The 17,295-nt window shown below is 44.3% G+C and overlaps 1 protein-coding gene across 2 annotated transcripts in view; it reads left to right on the top strand.

Moving 5' to 3' along the window:
• Positions 1 to 17,295, top strand: part of Uif (sushi, von Willebrand factor type A, EGF and pentraxin domain-containing protein uif) — a 53,767-nt gene that overhangs the window by 25,394 nt on the left and 11,078 nt on the right. For both annotated transcript variants that reach the window (XM_076788580.1, XM_076788579.1), the window contains exons 3-17: positions 1,728 to 1,761; positions 8,935 to 9,016; positions 9,509 to 9,675; positions 11,415 to 11,555; positions 11,633 to 11,862; positions 12,297 to 12,650; positions 12,796 to 13,170; positions 13,392 to 13,560; positions 13,637 to 13,999; positions 14,200 to 14,382; positions 14,447 to 14,623; positions 14,702 to 14,904; positions 14,999 to 15,622; positions 15,729 to 15,852; positions 15,966 to 17,288. In XM_076788580.1, coding sequence (XP_076644695.1) covers positions 1,728 to 1,761; positions 8,935 to 9,016; positions 9,509 to 9,675; positions 11,415 to 11,555; positions 11,633 to 11,862; positions 12,297 to 12,650; positions 12,796 to 13,170; positions 13,392 to 13,560; positions 13,637 to 13,999; positions 14,200 to 14,382; positions 14,447 to 14,623; positions 14,702 to 14,904; positions 14,999 to 15,622; positions 15,729 to 15,852; positions 15,966 to 17,288 — 4,549 coding nt within the window. The remainder of the gene's footprint in view (positions 1 to 1,727; positions 1,762 to 8,934; positions 9,017 to 9,508; positions 9,676 to 11,414; positions 11,556 to 11,632; positions 11,863 to 12,296; positions 12,651 to 12,795; positions 13,171 to 13,391; positions 13,561 to 13,636; positions 14,000 to 14,199; positions 14,383 to 14,446; positions 14,624 to 14,701; positions 14,905 to 14,998; positions 15,623 to 15,728; positions 15,853 to 15,965; positions 17,289 to 17,295) is intronic.

Genomic DNA, 17,295 nt, shown 5'->3' with positions numbered 1-17,295 from the left:
ACGTTACTCGACATTAATTTCATTCATAGAAATTTTATCGACGACTCGACGCTTTTAACCAGTCAACTGTTTCGACCTCTTTGAAAAATGTCTACCTAAATTGAGCCGTAAAAATGAACCGTATCGCTGTTTCGACGAGTATACTCGTCGTAACACAAAATATTGCCATTTCTTCATGACGCGTACACTCGACAAAAACAGCTAACTGGTTAAATTGCCAGTTTAAATACCTTTCATAGCTGAAAATTGAATCCTACATCTTCGAACACAATTCTACTACAATTTTTAAAAACATATTTCCTCTGGGAAATAACAATCCTCAACGCTCCGCACTTCTGCGACTCGATGTTAATTTCATTCACAAATCAAATGCTTAAAATGCAACGTTGGGGACATAATTGAACAGTACAGTGTTTACTCGATACATGTCCAAAACACGGGTCTAGCCAGTGACATGTATCGGACAGGAGATACTATAGACCCACGCCGAACGTAGAAAAAGACAGCGAAGCTTTAGTATACTGCACAGCAAAACAAGGGTCTAGCCAGTGACATATATCGACGAGGAGATGCTATCTCTGGGACTTTTATCGCCTAGACGTTTGTGACATATATAGAGTAAACACTGTAATTCAGACTGCGAAGGATTAAACAAGTTGTTTGTAAAATGACCATAATACATGTAGACTAGTCTCCTGTATGGATCACCATCTGGCAACCTAACCTAACCGCCATTGAAACGCTCTCGTTCATTTTCAAGAAAAAAGACGCAGACTCCACTTTCTTTTTCGCGGCTCGCCACGATTCGAACGCGTCCTCCGTTTACGTAACACGGCACAGCAGCCATAACTCGCCGGTTTCCCGCGATCCTTCCGGCTACAGTTTCATCTAATTTCCCACGCGATTATGTCACCGTGCCAGGATTTCGACGTTTCGTCACCGACTAATTGCGAGCCCGGGCTAATTGCTCGCAGCCGCGTGGAAATCGTCGCGATTTAGGGGAGAAATCTGTGCCGTGAATCGGCACGCGAGATTCTCGCGGTCTCATGCGCGAAACGGGTCTCGTGAACTCGCCTAATTATGCTGGGATGGAGTGGCAAGTGGCGCGCACGTACCCGGCCGATTTTACGTGTAATCACGATCCATCCACTCCATAAATTCGTTTTCTAAAAGAAAATGTCTCGGGGTCCAGTTTCTCTGGTAAAATGTCTGGATTTCGTTAGAAAGTTGCCACGTTAAGGGTGCAATAAGTAAAATTATGGTCGGAGAACACGAGGGGAAGCTTTCCTGGTTCGTGGAACTTGCTGAGGAAAGCAGGAAGAAATTAAACTGGTCTGCAATTATGCTAAATTGATCTTTTCGAATTTTTCTCGAGAAAAAATGTATATTAATAGGTCAACGTGTTGGTGATATTTATGTGGCAATGCTTTGTAAGTAACCAGATTTATTTGAATAAAAATTATGTGCAGAACACGAAACCAAAGAGTGCAACACGGGAAGCAATACAAAAATGAGGAGCAAAGTACAAAAAATAAATCCTGGTACTGAATGAACGAGGGGTGGACTTATAGTCTTCTTAAAATTCTCTCAATATTTGAACACTGACCAGACGCAAGAAAATTGCAAATTTATTGCACCAAGTCGACAATAAATCATCCCGGAAGTGTCTCGTGCGGCAAAACTTCTTTAAGCCGTTTCCAATGCAATGGTTCTTCTCTTTGTTGCAGGTTCCTGCCACGAATGTCTTCACCTGTCCGAACGGTGAGTAACGTCGAAAATCTCTCTGATTTTCTATAGGAACCGGGCCAGGTACCAGCTCAGGTGAAACATTCGGTTGCCTTGAAAAGGTCGCAGCCGGTGGTCGTCCTATACCTGGCCAGGTAGACTGGCGAACATGTGGACCGAGGTCAGGCGTTGCCTCGGCTTAAGCCTGTTTCACATTGTGCAAAGGTCCATCTGCTCCTCGAGAGGCAGGCTCTCACAAAAACATGAAAAAACCTCCAAAATTAAACTTTTAAAGATCGTACAGAAGTCGGAAATATTTAAATTGAATATTCTCATTCGTTTTGCAATTTTCAATGCAGAAATGTGGTTAAAAGCAATGACCGACGACGTCATTTATCTCATGTATGGAATTCGAGTTATTCGACTCGATATGCAATACTATAATATTGCTGCTAAACAATTAAGATTTAAATGGAATCCTTACAACTCTGGGTCAAAATGGACCCCACTCCTGCCACTCAAGGGTTGAAAATGGAGTCAACTTAATTCACGCTTACAAAAACTCAGATATTAGTTTAAAAACATTCCCAATTAAAATGCAGTTCACTTGTTTATTTCTGTCGCCATTTGCTTCAAGATTGTTCCAATATTTATATTTGTCCCGATATAAACCATAAAATTTTGCATATAGAATTTAATAAATACTAAACGGAACTATGAAAAACGCTGTACAATTACTATAATTTCATTCCGACCTGAATGAAGGTACTCCGCTAAAAAAAAATGGCGGCTATTGCTCTCCTATTGCTTCCGAGCGCACGAGGATCCCTCGATGATTAATTGCCGACTTCCGCCACGGTTATGAATTAAGCGTTCGCATCATCGTTGTATAGTACTCTCGAGGCGAGACACGTACGGCAAATAAATCACGCGAGGGACAATGAGGATAAGAGTTCGGCCATTCGTAACGTTGCTCCACTTTTCCTCGTTACGGCCGGTGCAATTAAGTAGGCTGCGCGTATCAGTATGAAGCTCCTTCATTCTCGGCCGTGTTCTGCCTTCGAGACAATTCGAGTTCGATCGGTATAAGAGAAGGAAGAGCAGGGAGTCGCTGATTGCGGGATTATGGCAGGAGAGATTGTTCGATTCTTTTTACACCGGCGGCAGACGAAAACAACTTTATTTGAATCGGCCGCTTTTGGTCGCGCAGGCCTTGGCGATGTTTTGTTCCGCTTTTGATCTGCGAAGGTCTCGGCGGCCGAGATGTAGAAAGCATAATGATATCGTGAACCCGTTTAATTTGCCGTATCGACGCGCGCGATTCTTGCGGAATGATGTTATTAAAGCTGCGATCCATTTTTGCAGCGACAATAAATACACTTGGTTTCGGTGTAATCGATGCTGGTTGTTTGGAAAAGCATCCTTTTCGGGGTTTACAAATTTTGGCGATTGCGAACTACTGTGTTAACGGTTACTGAATTCGTTCCATATTATATGTATTGTATATTCGGATTTTTCTTCCAGGAAAATTGCTCAAAGCGAAATTGACTTAGTTTCGGTGTAATCGATGCTGGTTGTTTGGGAAAGCATCCTTTTCGGGGTTTACAAATTTTGGCGATTGCGAACTACTGTGTTAACGGTTACTGAATTCGTTCCATATTATGTATATTGTATATTCGAATTTTTCTTCCAGGAAAATTGTTCAGAGTGAAATTGACGAGCACAGAATGACGCATTGAATAAAAATTGAATTAAATTGCAGAATCAAGGGCATCGGTAATTCGCGAGGAGGGTTACGGTACAGCGTGTTGGGGTATTCCTAAAGTTGAATACACCCAGTATAGACAATAAAATATCCCAAGCGGTACATTAACGCGCATTCGGTTCCGCGAACGGTACTTTAACACACGCGTTGAAATCTCCTCGATGCTTCGTCCCGCGTTAAAATCCCTGAAGCCTTTCTTCGCCACGCATCGAAATCACCGCGAGCAAGCTCGGCTTAAATTATCAACCCCTTACACACAACTTTAACCATACACTGCAAACTATCCGACTCTAACGTTCGGAATGGTGAATATTTTATCTTCTTATAGCAATAAAATTATTCACCGTTGTCGGTGTAATTTTCAAATCTCCCGATACTTTCACCATTTCGTGTTTCGCCTACGATCCTCTGCCATAAAGACATAAAATCGGCACTCTAATTACGAAATATTAAACACACGGTTCCTGAGCAGCACTTTCCAACAAATACAGTGCAACAACGAATTGTGCTCAACGGACGCTCGATTCTTTCCACGATAATTTATTGCTCCTAAAAAATTAGCATTCACAGTTATCTCTACAGTACTTCTTTACCACACCTTCTTCATCAACGATTCAAGATCAAGATTCCACGATTAGCCACGTCTGCATCAACAACCGCGCGGCGTCTAATTTTTTGCCAAGGCTTTTCCCGGCCGTGCAGCATCTGGCTCTAGAAAGTAGCCTCCGAGTGTGAAATCCATTCGCCATGGTTGTCCATTAGCGGCCTAGAATCTAGAATTTATTTGTCCGTGGAGGGATCTGTGGGCCCCCCCACCTTTGCCGACGGTCTCCACCCCCGAAAACCCATCTCCACCCCCGAGAACCGGGCGAACGACGGACCGGTCAGGTGAACGCGGCCCGAAATTCTCGACCTGCTGCACACAATAATGGCATACCGATGCCAAGAGATCACGCAGGTAGGTTGCACCGGGAGGAAAAGGGGAGGAGAGGAAGGCCAAGAAACGAGACGGCATTCCTAAACCGTGAATCCTTCTCCTTCACCCTCGCATCTCGGTCGTCGTGCTTGCGTCGCGTCGGAGACGTCCTGCGGGAGAACGATTCTTAAAAATACACCTCGCGAATTCGCGTCACGTTCGGCCACGTTGCACGATGGGGGAGGTAGGGGGAGGAGGGGAGAGGAATCCGCGGAAAATCGCGAGCGTGCATCGCCGTGCAATAGTTTCGGTAAGCGAGCGCTGCTCGAGTGCCATTAAGTCTGCACGCGAAATGGCGGACTCGAGTTGTGAATGAGAGCTGTTAATTAGCGGCGTTAGTAGACTGCGAAGCCTTGCTGTTAGGGCAGACGTAGGAGAGCTCAATTTGACTAATATATCGGATAGTTTGGTAGCCGGATTGCTGGGCGAGCAATTTCTAAAGTTTCGTACAATTTAGACCTTTGTCAATAATTGCAACTGTTGACGCTTTTATGTCCAGGTAATCCTCCTACTCATTTCTGTCATGGATCCATAAACTCATATTGTTATGTAATAATATATATTGCACGCTAATTGGTGTCTATAGATTGAGGTTTCAATATTTATTCCGAGGGGGACGGCAATCGGACACTTAAACACTGCGACAATCTGTTACATTGAAAGCTCAGTGAATATTTTGGTATACCGTAATTTTCGTTAATTTTCAAAGTAGTATTTCAGATTTATACACTGCCACACTAAACGTAGAAATGTTTAACACTATGAAATAAAGATTTCTCGTAACGACGTTTGAATGATAAATTATAACACCGACGCGAGCAATAACTTGAGACATTCGCATAGAAAGTATAAGACGGCAACCGGTTTCTGTAAAGTGTATTTCGTAAACTCGACCTTTCGCGAGCCCACGGAATGTCATAGATTCCGGAATTCGTGGTTGCGGTGATCAAGGAATTTCGGTAAAACTTGGTTAACAAAGTACAGCTAAAACTCGAAACACACGGAGATGACTGTACAGCGTTTGGCGACCTGTATACCCAAACTTTTGAACGGTACTGTGTGCATTTACATATGTACATACTTTGCTGGAACGGGATTCCAAAAAGTGGAGCATACGGAACGTTCTCGCGACAGATCGTCCGTTGTGTCGTATCTGAGATCCTGTCAGCTTGTTTGCGTTGGACTGTAATGCTGTGTTTATACAGGGTGTTCCTGAAGTATACGGACAGACCTTGGAGACTGTTTTCTTCGTTTCGGAACTGAGAAAAAACTCGTAAAATTTTAAACAAAATTCCTGACCATTATAATATCTGAATTGCAATTTTTATGCAAAGTAAAAAATGTTTGCATGAATCACAGCAGACTGAGTCAAACAGAAATTTCTTTCTGTTGTTTCATGGCTCGAGTATATTTAAATATTCGCAATGAATAATCTGAAGGACGCACAGCATCAAAATACCTTCCTCGTGTGGTGGAGATGATTATACACATTTTTCTAATTACAAGCCAGCGATGATATTCAGATTAAAAGTCGTCAGAGGCGTGTTAGTGTCGGCACAGAATATTCCGCGTTCTTCTCGGACAGGAAAGAAATAAACGCGAGACGAACAGCGTGCGTGGTACCAACATGGCCGTTTGACCTTTTAAAAGAAAGGAAGGCCGCCGAGGTCTTTCGCGGTGAGGCCAACTGAAATTGCATTGAGGAGTCATTGAGTAATCGTACATTAATTCACCTGATCGTACCTATACTGTGTTCGAAGAAACACTGAACTGTTGACTTCAGACTCTACTCGAATGCCCAAGCTTTGGATCATTCGAAGGGCCAATGGAGACTTCAAACTCATACTGAAACTTCTGCTATCAATTTCGTGCATTGTAATATTTCTAATGTACTGGCAAGGTGTACAAGGTTGCAAAAGGTCAATAGTTCATTGTTATATTGAAGTGTGAATATCTTTTTCATGTGTATTAACGTGCAAGACCGATTCGCTGTAACCTACTGTCCGCATAAATAGCAAGATAGTCAAGCTTCCGCAAAAAGAATCACGGTTATCCGCGGCACTTTTGATTTCCGAGGCGTCATCCTGTTGAGGAGTCGCAGAACAAGTAGGATAGCCGACGATCTCTCATGACACCAATCGATTTCTCGGTAGACAGACTCAGGTACTAGTTTCCTAGATACCTGTGTGTCACATAGACGCTACCTGCGTTCCCATTTTTTAAAATTTTACTGATCAACTCCAGTTTCCAAATTTTATCAGACGAACTCTAGCTTTCAATTTTATTAAATGATCTCTAGCCTCCAATTTTACTAAATGAACTCTAGCTTCCAATTTTACTAAACGAACTCTAGCTTCCAATTTTACTAAATGAACTCCAGCTTCCAATTTTACTAATGAATTCCAGCTACCCATTGTACTAAATGAACTCTAGCTTCCAATTTTACTAAATGAACTCCAGCTTCCAATTTTACTAACTGAACTCTAGCATCCAATTGTACTAGACGAACTCTAGCTTACAATTTTACTAAACGAACTCTAGTTTCCAATTTTACAAAATGAACTCCAGCTTCCAATTTTACTAATGAATTCCAGCTACCCATTGTACTAAATGAACTCTAGCTTCGAATTTTACTAAATGGACTGTAGCTTCCAATTTTACTAAATGAACTCTAGCTTCCAATTTTACTAAATGAACTCTAGCTTTCGATTGTACTAAATGAACTCTAGCTTCCAATTTTACTAAATGAACTCGAGCTTCCAAGTTTATTTGATGAAGTCTAGCTACCAATTTTACTAAATGAACTCTAACTTCCAATTTTACTAACCGAACTCTAGCATCCAATTGTACTAGACGAACTATAGCTTACAATTTTACTAAATGAACTCCAGCTTCCAATTTTACTAATGAATTCCAGCTTCCAATTGCACTAAATGAACTCTAGCTTCCAAGTTTATTTAATGAACTCTAGCTTCCAATTTTGCTAAATGAACCCTAGCTTCCATACTTATTCGATGAACTCTACTAAATGGACTCTAGCTTCCATACTTATTCGATGAATTCTACTAAATGGACTCTAGCTTCCAATGTTGCTAAATGAACTCTAGCTTCCAATGTTGCTAAATGAACTCTAGCTTCCAATGTTGCTAAATGAACTCTAGCTTCCATACTTATTCGATGAACTCTACTAAATGGAATCTAGCTTCCATACTTATTCGATGAACTCTACTAAATGGACTCTAGCTTCCAAGTTTATTTGGTGAACTCTAGCTTCCAATTTTACTAAATGAACTCTATCTTCAAATTGTACTAGACGAACTCTAGCTTCCAAACTTATCCAATGAACTCTAGCACCCAATTTTACTAAATGAACTCTAGCTTCTAAGTTAATTTGATGAACTCTTGTTTCCAATTTTACTAACGCCAAAAATGTAGGTAACTGAAAAGCGAAGCAGACACTTTCATTCGAAGCACACGTCAACTGTGCTCTTCCCCGCAGAAAGTTGCAGAAAGTTCCCGGTTCGGAATGCAAAAATTCTATTTGCACGGTGGAACCAGTCCCCAGACTTCTCAATTCGAACGGTCAACAAAGCGAGCACGCGAGGACGTTTCACTCGGCGGCGGATTCTCTTTTACAATGTTACCCGTTTACCCACCGACCTACCTTTGACTCGCATACGGTGCGTCGCACTAAAAACGATCGAGGTCGTTCTGTCCGTCACTGTCTGTACAGGTCACCGGTTAACCGCGTTTCCTGCCACCTCGAAGGCTTCGCCCGTTGCGAATTGATCTACCACGCCACGTAACTGGTTCCCCATGGGGACGACCGTCCCATGGAGTCCGTGGAACTCTTCGAGACGGAACCCCAGAAACCCTCTATCCCCCCACTACAATTCTCGTAATTCTACCGCAATAATTCCATAAATATTATAAATAATTAAAAATAGGGACCGAAATAATTAGGAATCTTTGTAACAGACTATATTAACATATTACAATTTTCTGTGCTCATTCTGAAGGGCGTAGCCTCCACTTTCGTACCTTTGAACTTAATTTTTTCACAGACCCTTTAATCTTACAAAACGAAGTACTAGTTTTTTCTTAATAGTTCAGTTTGAACTAGTAATTGAAGAGTCTACGTCGTTAAAAAAAAATTGTTGCATGTTTGTTCGGATATGCTATTTGGAATGAGCATTTAAAAATTGGCCTGCGATTTGTTTCTTGTGATTTTATTGTACTTTGAAGGGAAAGTGCACCCGGTTAGATTGAAAAATACATTTCCCGAGAGAACACTTTCTACTAGAAAATGCTTGCAGCAAATGAGAATATTCAATTTTGCGACGTTGATGGATAAACTTGACTCGTCGTTGAGCATCGCAACTTTATTCAATGGCGGAGCCACTCTATTTTATATGCAACGCTGTCGGCACGCAATAGAAACTAAATGAGGCGATTCGTTGTTGCGCAGGATGGGAACTGAGGGGCATACATTGTTACAAATTCTTCAACATCAGGCACTCCTGGGAAAAAGCGGCGGAACTATGCAGAAGGTAAGTGGTCCAATAGTCTATAGTAATTAACGATAAAGTTCGTGTTACGATTTTTCGCTTCGCTGGAAGTATCTACAAATTGTTTGCGCACACTTTCCATCACCCTTCAATCTTCAGCGTGAGAAGTATCGTGTATAGTACGTTTCTAATAAGTAGCACGAGATAATCCCTTGAAGATAAGCTTTGATCAATTCTTGAAAATAATCCTCATCCTTTTCTATACAATTTTTTTAAATCAAGTAACAAGTATGACTTGGAAACAAAGTTACTAATAGCGATGGTAACGAATCATTTTGTGTAACAAATATGAAAATAAAATAACAATTGATCAATTGTGAGGATTGCGAACTGTTATCAACGAAATTTTATTTTATTTGAAACGTTTGGAACGATCGAAGAGAAAAGCGGAGGCAAAAGCGATGCACTTTTGCAGCCGTGTTATTACACGCTAGAACGGAGGCAAGAGATCGACGAATTCATGTACAATTGCAGGTACGGCAGCGAACTGATGGTAGTGGAGTCGTACAGCGAGAACAACATGTCCGCGAGCATGATCGGCCGGCATTTGGATCGTTACTGGCTGGGTTTGGCCTCCCTCGACGATTTACGGACCAACACGCTCGAATCGGCTGCAGGAATGCTCGTCTCCCAATACGCCGGTTTGTAAAATCATGTTTCCTTCGACTCACTGCTCGGAAAGATTCACGATCGCACTGTTGTGTTATTCATACTCGATACTACAATTCAACAGGAAAAACTTGCCGCTATTGATGTGTAAATTTTATAGACACCCGGTTGAACGTTAAATCTGTCTCAAATTTTTCCCTACATTCTAGTTCACTAGAAAAATACTGAATCGTAGATACTAAATCAAAAAGATACTTGGGAGTTCAAAATTTAATAATGGGTCTCTGGGTTACTACAGGTGGGTCCAATCTTTTGAATTCAGTATTAATAGTGCCTCTAAATTTAAGTGCACGCACAGGAAACCTCAAAATCAACGTCGAAATCTCAATGGACTTTATTTTATCAAAATCTCAATTCTTGACAGGATAAATTAGTGATGAGCACGGTAGGGGCCCCTCAATCGCCTGCTTCCCCCACCAGCCTCGCTTACTGTAAGGGGACAGTGGCGCTATGGTGGGGGACCTGTCTCAATTGAGACAAAAATGCCCATGGGATAAATGCATAAATTTTATAGAACTTTATTGACAACTTGTAGATAATTAGTAGGCTGCGGATTTTAATCTTTCTAAATTGTTCAAACCCATTTTTCCTATAAATACATAAAATCGGTAGTCCAATTATTAGGAATTAAATAAAACTAAATGAAAGTCGAGCTTTCAAATTGGTATCTTCGAAACTTCACTCAGACTACCACGTACTGCTTTATACGTGTTCGGGGATACTTTACGAGTCTAATTAGCAATTAGAAAACTGTTCGGACGGTGGATTAATGGACACCTTTTTCTATGATAAAACTCGTCCGTGCACGTGTGTTCGCCGGCCGGTTTTCATCGGGGTCACGGAAACGCGGAACTGCACGATGTATACGGCACGAAGACATACTTTTCCCACAACAATGCGCAGATACCGTCTCGCTTTTACGTCTGCGCCGGCACGAGTTGCAATTTACTCGTCTGGCGAGGAACACGCGCGTTTGAATAGCCTTTCCTGCACCACGACTTTTGACAGATCCGAAACGCATCCATTATTTTCAACTAACGGGGTCCCATTAATCCACAATACCGGCAGAAAAGCTTTTTATCCTTTTCCCACGTCGTGCGTTCACATGATTTGAATTTCAAAAAATCCATTACGCGGTTCCAGAATGTTCGTATTCGGTCTACTCTTCTAGCAACGACATTGTAGTACAGTGTGATTATTTTATTCCTAGCATCTTTATACAGTGGAAATATTATGAACAGAAGGAAACGGAGCAAAAATGTTAGACAGAGTGAAATTGTAATATTGCAAAATTGTCACCATCTTTTACTATAACTGACTGAGAATACAGCGAATTCTCGATATATGTCAACAACACCGAGCCGTGTTATGTTTACACTTTCAGCGTACTAGGCCCCTCACGGGATATACCCCGCGGTAGTGGGGATAATTCCGCGACGTTTATCATCCAAGCTTTGGCGACATATATAGAGAAATCACACTGTACTTCCAATCCAAAACAAAACAATTCTAATGAGAAAATAGTTACAGTATTCTAACCCATATCTGTATTTCATTTTCTTAGCTCAATTTGGTCCCCGATTTAATTGATTCTTCTCAAAGAATGCAAGCTCGTGGAATTGTTGACATGATCGGTGTACGACAGTTCTGACGTATTTGATATATTTTTTCGGATAAACGTGGACAAGGCGTTAACAGTTATGGTATTCAGGTTTCTGGGCGTCGAGGCAGCCGAATCCGCAATCAGGTGAATGCGTGGACGTCGCGTTGACGGACGACCGGCAAACGTGGGAGTTAACCACGTGTGAATCATTGCTTCCGTTCATGTGCCGCGCCAACGCCTGCCCCGCAGGTAAATCATCACGCACGTGACCCAGGTTTAATCACCCGTTCCCATGATGTTGACTCGCACGATCTGCGATTTCGTAGGCTCGTTCCACTGTTCGAACGGGAAATGCGTGAACGCGGCGTTCAAGTGCGACAAACAGGACGACTGCGGCGACTACTCTGACGAAATCGACTGCCCGGCTAACTGTCAGTTTTACATGGCAAGCAGCGGGGACGTTGTCGAGAGTCCTAATTACCCGCACAAGTATGCACCCCTGAGCAACTGCAAGTGGACCTTGGAGGGACCCCAAGGCCACAACATTCTTTTACAGGTAGGCGGCGAGACGCTGCACGAATTAATTATATACTCCATATTATAAGATTATATTTTTATGTCGGTAATTCGATCAGTTCTGGAATTTGAGGTAACGTTTTTCCAGCTTCAATAGCTGGAAGATTATGCTGATAAATTCGTTGAGGACTCTTAATTTGGTTGATTGAATTTCAAGGGTCACTTCGAGTCGATTATAAAATGCATTCCCGTGGGAATTTTCGAACCGTCGAGGGCTCAAATTAAAGCTGGAAGATCGTACTCGATGATAGGTCCATTATGATCTTGGGAAACTTTAGAATCGCGTTGAGAAATCAAGAAATCCTGGCTTGATAGCTCACGACCGAATGACTGAGCCGTAACAGGCGGTTTCAAGTCCGCTTCGGCATTTCAGTGCGTAAAATGTTACGTCATCATTTGACGAAACCGTTCTAGTTCCAAGAGTTCGAGACGGAGAAGAGCTTCGACATAGTCCAGATCCTGGTCGGCGGCCGCACGGAGGAGAAGTCCGTGAACCTGGCGACTCTGTCCGGCAAGCAGGAGCTGAGCAACAAGCTGTTCGTGTCAGCCTCGAACTTTATGATCGTTAAATTCAGCACGGACTCTTCCGTGGAGAGGAAAGGTTTCCGTGCTTCTTGGAAGACCGAACCGCAAACCTGCGGCGGTATCCTCCGGGCGACGCCTCAAGGACAAGTGCTCACTTCGCCGGGATATCCGCAGAATTATCCGGGTGGTTTGGAATGTCTCTACATCCTGCAAGCGCAGCCTGGTCGTATCATGTCTCTGGAGGTAACGTGCACACACACGTACACACACGCGCGTGTAAACAAGTAAACGCACACGCGCGCTCGTGTGTTGCGACGAGAATTTCAAATCGATCGAGGCACACCGCCAACAACGTCCCGTTCTCATTCGTTCCTCGCTTTTCCCTCAGATCGAGGACTTGGATCTCGAAACGAACCGTGACTACATCCTCATCCGAGACGGTGACTCACCGATGAGCAGGCCTATCGCAAGATTGACAGGGAAGTCCGAGGATAACCCGACGGTGATCATGTCTACCGGGAACAGCCTCTATCTCTACTTCAAGACGAGCCTCGGCGATTCGAGACGCGGATTTAGCATTCGCTACACTCAGGGCTGCAAGGCCACGATCATCGCGAGGAACGGGACCGTTCAGTCGCCGTCTTTCGGCCTGAACGACTACCCTAACAACCAAGAGTGCTTGTACAGGGTCAAGAACCCCCAGGGCGGACCCCTCTCCCTCAAATTCGTTAGCTTTAACGTTCACAAGACTGATTTTGTACAGGTACCCTCATCCTTTCATTGAAACCCCTTCGTCACTTTTAAATATAATACCTCAATTATCCGAATTAATAAGAGAAAGTACGGAATTTGTTACTGAAGTAGGTCCCTACAGAGTTTATATATACCTAGAACGTATTAGCACAACAAAGAAATCAGATGTCTCAGATTCGGATAATGGAGGGTCCGTAGTTCACCGGTTTGATTAACAACTTCGGTCGACAGATCTACGATGGTCCCAACACGAACGGACTCAGACTGCATCCTGGGAACGGATTCACGTCTAACACTCGACCAAAAATCACGCTCACTGCCGAAAGCGGAGAGATGTTGGTCCGGTTCACTTCTGACGCGTTGCACAGCAGCCCTGGCTGGCAGGCCGAGTTCTCAGCAGGTACATCATTGAATTGACTGTTTAATTGCTTTGATAGTTACCTGATCAAGTCTAATAAATGATTTAATGTTTGCAGACTGCCCGTACCTTCAATCAGGCGAAGGAGCACTCGCCTCAAGCAGAGACACCGCGTTCGGCACACCTGTCACATTCTCGTGTCCCCTGGGCCAGGAATTCGCAACTGGCAAGCCAAAACTGACCACAGAGTGTCTGCCAGGTGGAAACTGGTCCGTTACCTACATCCCCAACTGCCAAGAGGTCTACTGTGGCCCTGTGCCCCAAATTGACAATGGATTTTCTATCGGATCCTCCAACGTCACCTATAAAGGCTTAGCTACCTATCAGTGCTACGCTGGGTTTGCGTTCCCGTCTGGTAGACCTACCGAGAAGATCTCTTGCATGGCTGATGGCAGATGGGAGAAGAAACCTTCCTGCTTGGGTAAGTGTCCATAAAACAAGCTTCCTGTATAAGGAAAACATTAGGAAGTTTTTGAAAATATTTGGTGCTGCCCTTTCGGATTTTTCGTAGCTCCCACTTTGTGCTGACTAGATTCCTCTTCAGCATAGCTACCCCCTTTCAGAAAATTGCTCGTACCTAACAATGTCATCACCGATTGACAAATTGCTACTTCTCCGCAGCCTCTCAGTGTTCGCCACTTCCCGAGGCTCCCCATTCGAACATCACGATCCTAAACGGAGGTGGCCGCAGCTATGGAACCATAGTTAGGTTCGAATGCGAGCCAGGATACGTCAGGAGCGGGCATCCGGTTATTCTCTGCATGAGCAACGGCACCTGGTCCGACGAGGTGCCAACGTGTTCCAGTAAGTACTCAAAGTTCATTCGCAACGTTGGTTGCAAAACGACAATTGACAATGGTTTGCGTAGGAGCTAAGTGTCCATTGCTGCCCACGATCAAGAACGGTTTCGTGGTCGACATGTCCAGGGACTACTTTTATGGAGACGATGCCAGGGTTCAGTGCAACAGAGGCTACAAACTATCCGGGTCGAATATTATACAGTGTGGACCCACTCAGCATTTCGATAATGTTCCTACTTGCGAAGGTGGGATTTGATTGTTTGCGATCTTTAGGCTGCAGATTTTAAGCAACTTCATTCATCGTGCTCATTTTGCTTTTCCAGACATCAACGAGTGTGCATCGAGTCAGTGCGATCTGGCTTCCACCGAGTGCATAAACAATCCAGGCGCATTCACCTGCAAGTGCAAGTCCGGATTCGCTCCTACCATGGAGTGCAGACCAATTGGAGACCTTGGACTCATTAACGGAGGCATCCCTGACGAGTCCATCACCGTCTCGAGCTCCGAAAACGGGTACACGAAAACGGTGAGTGTTTGTAATCAATATACTATGCAAATGCATTTTTATGTTAAAAATGAGTAATTTGAATCAGTAAAAACATCGTGATGTTCCTCTTCAGGGAATTCGTCTGAACAATGGCGACGGCTGGTGCGGCAACAACATCGAGCCAGGCACCAACTGGGTGATGATCGACATGAAAGCTCCCACAATCATTCGCGGATTCCGAACTCAGGTCGTTGCCAGGGTAGACGGCAACATAGCGTACACGTCAGCAGTCCGCATTCAGTATACCGACGACCTGACTGACATCTTCAAGGATTACACGAATCCCGATGGCACTCCAGTGGAGTTCAGAATCTTGGAGCCAACTCTTTCGGTCCTGAACCTCCCAGTGCCAATTGAGGCTAGGTACATCAGGTTCAGAGTGCAAGATTACATCGGCGCGCCTTGCATGAAGCTGGAAATCATGGGATGCACTCGTCTCGAGTGCACCGACATCAATGAATGCGCCGTCAACAACGGTGGCTGTCATCAGAAGTGTATCAACAATCCTGGCTCCTATGCTTGCATGTGTAACACTGGGTACGAGTTGTACAAGGGCAACGGCACAGCTGGATTTCATATTGAGAAGTACGAGACTGGTGACAGGGATGGGGACTTGTACCAGAAGAACAAGACTTGCGTGCCTGTTATGTGTCCTCCACTCCCCGCACCGGAAAATGGCAAAACCTTGTCGACCAAGGTGATTGCTTGATTTTCATCGTTTTATGCTAAAAGGAATTTTTAGCGTTTTATTCAGCATAAATAAATTCAGTTCGGGTAATCCTTATTTCGATTTTTGTCGACAGCAACAACATCACTTTGGTGACCTGGTGAAGTTCCAATGCAACTTTGGCTATGTGCTATCTGGTTCTTCAGCTGTCATCTGCACGTCCAGTGGAGTTTGGAATGGCACTACTCCCGAGTGTCAATGTGAGTCAATCAATGTCTAAATGATCGCTACAATTAGAACATACACAACATAATGAAATTCAACTTTGGTTCCAATTCTCGGCAAACTCTAATCGATTACTATCTTTCCACAGACGCAAAGTGTGTATCCTTGCCGGACGACAAGAACGAGGGTCTCTCGGTGCTCCGTAGCGACGAAGCAAGCGTCCTGGTACCCTTCAAGCAGAACGTCACTCTAAAATGCGGCAGCAATGGCCGCTACCTTCGCAACACAGCCACTTCCGGTTTCCGACAATGCGTCTACGACCCTAAACCAGGGCTACCAGACTACTGGCTATCAGGAGCCCAACCAGCCTGTCCCAGAGCAGACTGCGGAAAGCCTCTGCCTACACCTGGAGCCGAATATGGTCAATATTTAGACACCAAGTACCAATCGTCCTTCTTCTTCGGCTGCCAGGACACGTTCAAGCTCGCTGGGCAGACCAACCGCCATGACAACGTTGTCAGGTGCCAAGCTAACAGCATCTGGGACTTTGGGAACCTTCGATGCGAAGGTCCAGTTTGCGAGGACCCTGGCAGACCCAGTGATGGCTTCCAGATTGCCAGAAGCTATGAGCAAGGATCAGAAGTGCAATTCGGTTGCAGCAGACCAGGGTACATCCTCATCAACCCTAGACCCATCGTCTGCGTCAGGGAACCAGAATGCAAAGTGGTGAAGCCTCTAGGATTAGCGTCCGGTCGCATCCCCGACTCAGCCATCAATGCAACCACAGAGAAGCCTAACTACGAAGCTAAGAACGTTCGTCTGAACTCTGTGACCGGCTGGTGTGGCAAGCAAGAGGCCTTCACTTATGTCAGCGTCGATCTAGGCCAGGTGTTCCGTGTGAAGGCGATTTTGGTGAAAGGTGTGGTCACCAATGACGTCGTTGGGAGACCTACGGAGATCAGGTTCTTCTACAAGCAAGCCGAGAACGAGAACTACGTGGTCTACTTCCCCAACTTCAACCTAACCATGAGGGACCCTGGAAACTATGGCGAGCTAGCTATGATCACCTTGCCTAAGTATGTCCAGGCGAGGTTCGTCATCTTGGGTATTGTCAGCTACATGGACAACGCGTGCTTGAAGTTTGAGCTGATGGGCTGCGAAGAGCCTGTTACTGAACCGTTGTTGGGTTACGATTACGGCTTCTCTCCTTGCGTGGACAATGAGCCCCCGGTGTTCCAGAATTGTCCTCAGCAGCCGATTGTTGTGCAGAAGGGTGCCGACGGTGGACTACTTCCTGTCAACTTCACCGAGCCTACTGCAATTGACAATAGTGGCAGTATAGCAAGGCTTGAAGTCAAACCTCATAGTTTCAGAACGCCTTTGAGGGTGTTCGAAGACACTGTGGTTAAATATGTGGCGTTCGACTATGACGGGAACGTTGCTATCTGCGAGATTAACATCACCGTGCCAGGTTGGTG

This window comes from Halictus rubicundus, chromosome 5 (genome assembly GCF_050948215.1).
Source record: "Halictus rubicundus isolate RS-2024b chromosome 5, iyHalRubi1_principal, whole genome shotgun sequence".
In the NCBI taxonomy this organism is placed as follows: domain Eukaryota; kingdom Metazoa; phylum Arthropoda; class Insecta; order Hymenoptera; family Halictidae; genus Halictus; species Halictus rubicundus.
Note: the sequence above shows the minus strand (reverse complement) of the source record. Positions and strands in the feature narration are given on the sequence as shown.